Source organism: Camelina sativa, chromosome 16 (genome assembly GCF_030686135.1).
Source record: "Camelina sativa cultivar CO46 ecotype springtype chromosome 16, ASM3068613v1".
NCBI classification, from domain to species: Eukaryota; Viridiplantae; Streptophyta; class Magnoliopsida; order Brassicales; family Brassicaceae; genus Camelina; species Camelina sativa.
Window position 1 is genome coordinate 9,797,764 of NC_141895.1, and position 7,713 is coordinate 9,805,476.

The 7,713-nt window shown below is 33.4% G+C and overlaps 1 protein-coding gene across 2 annotated transcripts; it reads right to left on the reverse strand.

Annotated features, from left to right (window-relative positions):
• Positions 1 to 1,498: 1,498 nt before the first annotated feature.
• Positions 1,499 to 5,619, reverse strand: LOC104760075 (uncharacterized). 2 transcript variants are annotated; one of them, XM_087489856.1, is made up of 5 exons: positions 4,910 to 5,619; positions 4,563 to 4,680; positions 3,661 to 4,013; positions 3,077 to 3,175; positions 1,499 to 2,979 (listed from the first exon to the last, which is right to left on the reverse strand). In XM_087489856.1, the coding sequence occupies exons 1-5, from the start codon at positions 5,572 to 5,574 to the stop codon at positions 1,671 to 1,673; spliced, it is 2,544 nt and encodes an 847-aa protein (XP_087345982.1). In that variant the 5' UTR covers positions 5,575 to 5,619; the 3' UTR covers positions 1,499 to 1,670. The 2 variants fall into 2 exon arrangements, with proteins under 2 accessions (XP_087345982.1, XP_087345983.1); XM_087489857.1 differs by having other exon boundaries at positions 3,661 to 4,005; positions 4,910 to 5,596.
• Positions 5,620 to 7,713: the final 2,094 nt, after the last annotated feature.

Consider the following 7,713-nt stretch of genomic DNA (forward strand, 5'->3'; position numbering starts at 1 on the left):
CATTATTATATAATTAAAAACTTAAACCGCTTATTTATAAACCCAAACCGATATATAATTTCATTCTAATTGTAAAATCTAAACCCTAACCATCTCATTTGTAAACCCAAACCGACATATAATTTCATTCTAATTGTAAAATCTAAACCATAACCATCTCATTTGTAAACCCAAACCGATATATAATTTCGTTCTAATTGTAAAATCTAAACCCTAACCATCTCATTTGTAAACCCAAACCGACATATAATTTCGTTTTAATTGTAAAATCTAAACCCTAACCACTTTATTTGTAAACCTAAACAGACATAACAATTTTGTTTGAATTGTAAAATCTAAACACTAGTCACCTTATTTGTAAATCCAAACCGATACTTCATTCATTCTAATTGTAAAATCTAAACCAAGTCAATATTTAACTTTCCTTAAAAAAAATTAAACAGAATTTTTTTCCTTAATCTGTTTTACTTTTTGATTTAATTTTGATTTTTTTCTAAAAATAAAATAATGAATAGAAGATTCTGATTGGTTGAAAAGGAAAAAGTGAACAAGAAGTTTCACCCTAGGAGTGAACCTAAGTATTTTTCAAAACTCTTTTCAAGGTCCATAAACAAATACATCTGAAAGCAAAGAGATATGAAATGTTAAACAAAAAGGTGCGAAAAACTAAGAGGCGCGAAACAAAAATGTGCCAAAAACTAAGTGGTGCAAACATTAAAAGTTGGGATCCAAGGAAAAACACAATTGTTGGATCCAAATAATGCAACTTTTGAGATTTTTAACAAATCTAAACTGTTAGATGAAATAATAAAAACAATCTCATCCATTAGATTTAAATTGACTCCTAAAAATGGATTTGCTATTATATATAGAATGATTCAAATGAGTTTTACATCACTACAGTAAGTGACTCTTGAAGTGAACAAACCAAGAGTTTAACAAAACTAAAAGCAAGAGACAAAAGAAAAGCCTATATATATGTGAAAGTTAGTATAAAAATTATATGAAATTTATTTTAATCTAAGATTGCATTTTTTATAATCTTAAAATCATTTATTCTACAAATCTACGGTATTTTAATCTAATATTAATTTTTAACAAGGCCGGAACAACAAAATGCTCATGGTAAAGTTGTGGCTTGGTAGAATTTTGACACAACCCGAGGAACAGATGACGGTGAAGAGAATGCGATGAGGCTAAGAATTTATCCGCGCTATACGACTCGACCCGAGCACATGTCTCTCCACTATTGATTAATTATCTTTGTAATATATTTTTTTTGTCTGCTCTTTGTTGTTCATTTAATTAATGATATAACAAAATAAATTCCTGAAAATTCCTTTCATTAACAACTTTTTAAGAAAATAATTGACCATGAGCATTTGTGGTTCCGGCCTTGTTCAAACTCGAAACTGACTTCTCGTCTTCTCGGCCCTAGATGGCCGAGCCATTTAAGTTCACGAATCCATTTACATTTTTATACACCTCCAAACCTGAATTTTGTGTTCATAATGAGAACCACCTTTTTTAAAACTCGCCCAAAACTCTCGTGCAACAGAAAATGACGACTGTTATTATAACTGAACTGATGCCACATTGCCACTATAGCCAAAAGACTGATCTCTCTAATAGAGATTTGAAATAATGTCTGAAAATGTCAGTTTACATTTCTATCTCTCGATAACCCTTCGACTGTTTCTGAAATCTCCGATGTCTGTGTCTTTACCATCACTATGCCCATGCCGGTTTCCTCCTCCTCCTCCTCTTCCTCCTCTGTTAGACCCCCTGAAACTACCTGAACCGCGTCCCCGGCTGCTCTTTCTATCAAACTCATCATCAAAACCTCCCCTTCTGCTTCCCATTCTTCCCCCAAACCCACCACTATCTTCTCTGTTCCCTCTTGATCGACTAGCCTGGGAACTTGACCCTCTGTAATCTTCATCGTCACTACCAAAGCTACTCCTCCTGCTTCCTGTTCTTCCCCCTCTCCCTCTTGATCTGTTAGCTGACGAGCCATTAGATCCCTTGTAGCTATCAGAGGCAAAATTATCATTGAAACCACCACGTCCACCTCTCATTCTTCCTCTGCTTCCTCTCGATTTATTACCAGAGAAGCTTGACCCTCTGAACTCTTGATCATCCATGTCATCATCAGATTCTGAAGCTGAATAGGATCTTCGTTTTTCTTTGAACCCTCCTTTACCACCGTTGTTTCTTTGTCCACGCCTTAGACTGGACCTGGGACCATCGTTCTCCAGATCAGAATCGAGCCCAAATTCTTCGTCTGACCCAAATGTAAGTTTTCTCAAAGGTGGACCTCTCTGGGTTGAAGCAACATGGCTTGATTTCCACCTGGGATTGGCGGATACCTCATCATCTGAACTGAAACCGAGCTCATCATCCCTAGAGAAACCTCCCTTACCGTTTCCTTGCTTCTTTCTACTGTTGTGAAAGTTTGAACTTCCTCCTCTGTGTGCATCATAACCAGCCTTTGATTCAGGAAACTGTTCATCCTCTGAGAACTCGTCAGAAGCAAAAGAAGATCGAGCTCCTTCAACTGGGACCTCTCTCTCTCCAGATTCGTCTATTTCATAGCTATCAATGTCATCTTCATCGTCAAAGTCATCAAACCCAACTCCAGGTCTTCTGCTTCTGCCAAAATCAGAATTTTCTCGGGCTCCTGGAGGAAGATTACCAAATTCTTCTTCAGGATCTCTCATACCCTCCCGGAGAAGGCTTTCATTCTTTTTGCTGGAATCTGCATATTCAAACGCAGCAACTTCTGCTCCGTCTGATTCATCGTCATCAAAATCAAAGTTCCATGCATTTGAAACATCATCCCGCTTCACAACCCTGTCGGTTTGTGCTTCTGTGAAGCGATGTGTATCTTGTGTTTTGTTTTCTAAGATAGCATCCGCTGGACGCTTGCAATCACAATGGAAACATGCCATGTTTCTCCTATAGTTTAAGAAGTTGCACCTGCCATAACAGCATTCATTATGATCAGTTCCATGACATAAAAGTTCAAACAGTATCCTTCTCCCATTTATAACTCCCCAAAAGCATAGAAACTTACTCAGGGCATTCCCATTCTCCAGGAAGGAGCTGGCGCTTTGGCCTCTTTGCATCACACTGTAAGCAAATCGTGTTCTTTGCAAAATTCATAAAATCGCACCTGATACGAAAATGAAGTGGTATTAACATCTTAGGACAAATGTCAAACTTCAAATATACAACAAAAGATTTATGAAATGTTAGCCCCCCGAGTCCAAAATTTTATAATCTAATTTTAAAATGCTGATAGGGTATATCTTCAACCAAAAATGAAGATTTATATGAAATTCATTAGACCTCACCTACAAGTTATAACTAATAGGTTTGGATGGGTTGAGATCAAATGTAGAAGAATTTTCTAGATCTCACCTAACTTCATCTACAACTAATGTGCATTGTCGTGTAGAAACCAGGATACATTCTATGTTCGATACCTTGGAATCAGAAGACTCTTTCTTAATGTAACAAGTAGAACAGGGACGAAGGGCTCGAGAACCCTAAGCTTCTGTACAAAGCATAGGCTATGCATCTAATTTTATAGTCCTTATGGTAGGACCATGATATAGCCTTAAAAAGAGGTCATCAGAAGAGAAAGGTGGGACTTACTTTGGGCACAGCCAATCTCCTTTCTTCATCTCAACGTCATCACGGCCGACACGTCGTTTAGGAGTTGGCGGTGGCTGCTTGACTTTAGGCGGAGCTCTCTTGATAACTGGTGGAGTAAGATTAGGATCTATTGGTACAGCGCTTAACTTGACAATCTCGTGCAGCAGTTTCCGCACCACAGTCTTAACAGACTTTTTCTTCAGGAGATTTTTGTTGGCCACTGTTCCGTTCAATGGGTCAAAACCATAGGTGAACAAAATGCGCATGAGATCAATGGTTCGAGCCTCATCCTCTTTGTTTGTTAACAAAAACGCCTTTTCGCATGAGTTCCTCAAGCTGCAGGAACTGCAGACCTAATATATGAATGAATGTTATCATCTGAAGAACCTATTGATAGTAAACCAGTTAGGAAATTAACCGGAAATATCGCGAGGAAGAAAATTTATCAGTAAGATTAACAGAGGAGACTTTATGAAACCTAAGAAAATAGCCACAGCCCAATACTCCAACCAAACTAAAAGAAAAATTATTAAAATGAGAAGCTAATTTCTGAAGAACAGTAATGAAACCCTCTTCTGATTTCCTTGAGTCAACTATTAAAATGTAGAACCAATGATCGCAACGTTTGAAGCTCCCACACAACCAATGAGCCAAAGACTCGTAATCTATTCTTCATTCCACCTATTTGTACCTTCCTTATTATTCATCCATGTATCAAACATCTCACATTGTATCAAAACCAAAGAGTAAGAGATGAATCGTCAGCAAAAATCATTGAGATGGCAATGGTATTGATAGCTAGGCATCTAGACGAATGATAGAACAAGTAGCAAAAATCAATGAGATGGCAATGTTCATAATAGCACAATTCTTGTATGTATAGCTTATTTAAAACTCCTTACATCTCCTTCATCCAGATGGACACGCTTCCTTAGTAGTTTTCCTGAGAAAATCACCTTTCTATCAGTCGCTGGACATCCATGGCCAACAAGAACTTGAATGTCATTTCTCGACAATGACCTGAGGAAATATACTCACATAAGCACATATAAGTAGACTTTACCCTCCTCAGTATCTTTAATCTTAACAACTAAACTGCTCAAACGCCACTAGCGAGTACAGAAACAATAGCAAAGTCATTAAAACTAGCTAAACTTAATCACTCTCGATCAAACTTATATACGAATCATACAATTCATATAGGACAAATAAAAATGTTTAACTTGTTCGATTCAGAATATGCACAAACCTTAGGATATCGAACCGGTCTTTTCCAAAATTGATACAAGCGTTTTGAACAGCTCTAAAATCCTGAAACAAGGCAACTCCAACCTTCTCTTCTTCACCTACTCCCACATTAGAAACATCCATCCCCAAACAACTCACCATCTCATCTTCATCTCTTTCTCTCCTATGATCAAAGTAATTCTGCTTTAAAAGCCTCTCCATCAACTCCATCCACTCCGGCCATGGATGCACAAGCTCCACCACACCCTTCTCCTTACTCACCTCGCCAGAATTGATCTGACTCGGCTCAGCTACGGAACAAGAGACCACCAATTCCTCATTAGGCACAAAGGTATCAACTTCCCTAGGATGCGGATCCTGTGGAGCACAAGATGGTGTTTTTGGCTGATGGGTCTGTTTAGATTGACGCCAAGCACGAATACGCTCAAGGGTTTCGTCTTGCTCAGAGTGACGTTTCTCAATAGCATCAATTTGATCGAAGACGAAGCTAAGACGAGAAGAGAGAGAAGAGGGTTTGTGATTAGGTTCAAGGGTTGAGTCAGGTTTGCTCTGTGGAGAAGTAGAGAATGATTTTGCGAGAAATGGTTGGAAAAGTCGGCGGCTTTTAGGGTTTCTGTGGAAGAGAGAGACGCGTCTGATGAGAAGAAGAGAGATTGAAGGAGCCATTTTAGGTTGCAGAAGCAGCCATGGGAAAGGGTTTATGTCATTCCTCTTTGTTAAACCCATTAAGACTCGATGTTGCCCAGACCGCTTTCGGTTTAGATTTGGTTTAAATACGGTTTGGATCGGTTTTGGAGTTTTGGTTTACTCATGTTCAATTTTGGGATTATTTCAGTATCTATATACGCATTTTTGAAATACATTTTGGGTTCTACCCTTTTATTTGTACTTTTTTATAAAGTTAGTCCCTAAAAAAATTTCCAAAAATAACATTACTTTAGATTTTGTTTCCTAAATATTTTACATTTCATTCCAACTAAAAAAATTACAGTAAAATCAATATGGAAACATAAACTATGATATATTTAATCACACCTTCTACTATGTATTGAAGATATTCTATTTATGAATCATTTGCAAACAAAAAACAACAATTTGATTCCTATTTTTTTTTTTCAAAACCTGTAAGCTTTGATTCTTAACATAAGAAAAACTTCGATTCACATTTATTTAAATATTATAATTAATATATATAAGATGAATAAAATTTTAAAATATTACGAATATGTAAAATTAAAAATTTTAAAATATTATATAATATGGTTATATAGTAGATGTTTTACTAAAACAACATGTTTGAATTAATAAAATATCATTAACTTTCTGCTAACACGGGTTAAATCTTTATTTTATTATTTGTCAACACTATTAATATTAGAATATTTGACATATAAACTTAAGTTGATTTAACTAAAATTGTGTAAAATAATTAATTTATTATGAAAAATTTGACTTAATCATAGCATATAATTGACTTATTATGTATATAGATTATTTATTTTTTTATTATAATAATTCAAAATCAAAATAGAATCTCAAACAACAAACAAAACAAATTAAATATAACAAAATAGTCACAAAATATATTGTCGGTTAAAAAACTAATCTAAACATTTAGCCACGTCGAAAAATTTAGTTATTCTTCTATTTGCAAAACATTCAATTTATAACAAATAAATACAATAAAAATTTAAATAATAATAACAATTATATGCACGCGGTGTATCACAGGTTAAAATCTAGTATCTTAAGGAAAAAACATGACCTAAATTATGTTATTAAGGGCATCTAGAATAAGACTCCTCATTTTGAAGGGAGCAAATCCTCAAAACGAAGATTTGAGGGTGGTTTGCTCCAACAATGAATCCTCAGAAAAAAATCTTTAAAAGACTAATTAATTTGCAATAGAGTCCTTAATATTTAGAAAATTCACTAATAATGATAATAATGATAAAAATACATAAATAAATATATATCATACAATTTCTATATATACAACACAAAATATTATTATATTCTATTATACAATAAAAAATATTACATAATAATTACATGATAATATAAATTACATATCTTATTATATAAAATTGGGTTTTGAAAGTTAGTCATTAACAAGATTTTGACATGTGTCAAGTTATCAATATGAGATTTTGACATGTGTAAATATTTAATAGGAAGAATTTGATTACAACAAAAAGAAAATATTTAGTTTTAAAAAATATTAATAAGGTAAAAATATAATTATAAAAATTTCAAAATTTAGAAAAAAAAACAAAGTTTTTTAAAATAATTATAAGGAGACTACATATATATATATTTCATAAAATTCGAAATTATAATATTATTTACTTACTTTTAATTTTAAGTGATTAATTATTAAAAAATAGAAAAAAGGATTAAGGAAAATATACTTTTAATTATTAATTCTAAATTTTGTACTCACTTCTATATAATCAAAGATCGCCTCATATTTAAATAATTTATTCAAAAACATTGCTTTCAACTTTGTTTAATTGGGAATATATTTTAATGGGAAGGTAAATTTTTCTTATTTTATTAAGCCAAATTTTTCTACTACTTTCTCCTTTTTCAGTTGGGAATAGGTAAGATTAATATGTTAACCAAAAAAAAAGATTAATATATGAGTCTTTTTTTTCTAATACTGTATTTTAAAATTTATTGTAGTAGTTTTAGATTGTTTTAATTTATATTTTTATATTTGAATGATTTGAGATTCATATATTAACATGCTTATAATTTTCTATTGTTTCTTTAATTATGCCAAATTAATGTTCTTTCAATTTC

Bases quoted from the DNA above. Each gene is read 5' to 3' on its own strand.
- LOC104760075 (XM_087489856.1), bottom strand. From the start codon at position 5,574: ATGGCTCCTTCAATCTCTCTTCTTCTCATCAGACGCGTCTCTCTCTTC. The intron at 3,176-3,660 runs GTAAGTCCCACC...TTTTCGTATCAG, and splicing joins GGAGATTGGCTGTGCCCAAA to GTGCGATTTTATGAATTTTG. The intron at 2,980-3,076 runs GTAAGTTTCTAT...CTGTTATGGCAG, and splicing joins GGAGAATGGGAATGCCCTGA to GTGCAACTTCTTAAACTATA.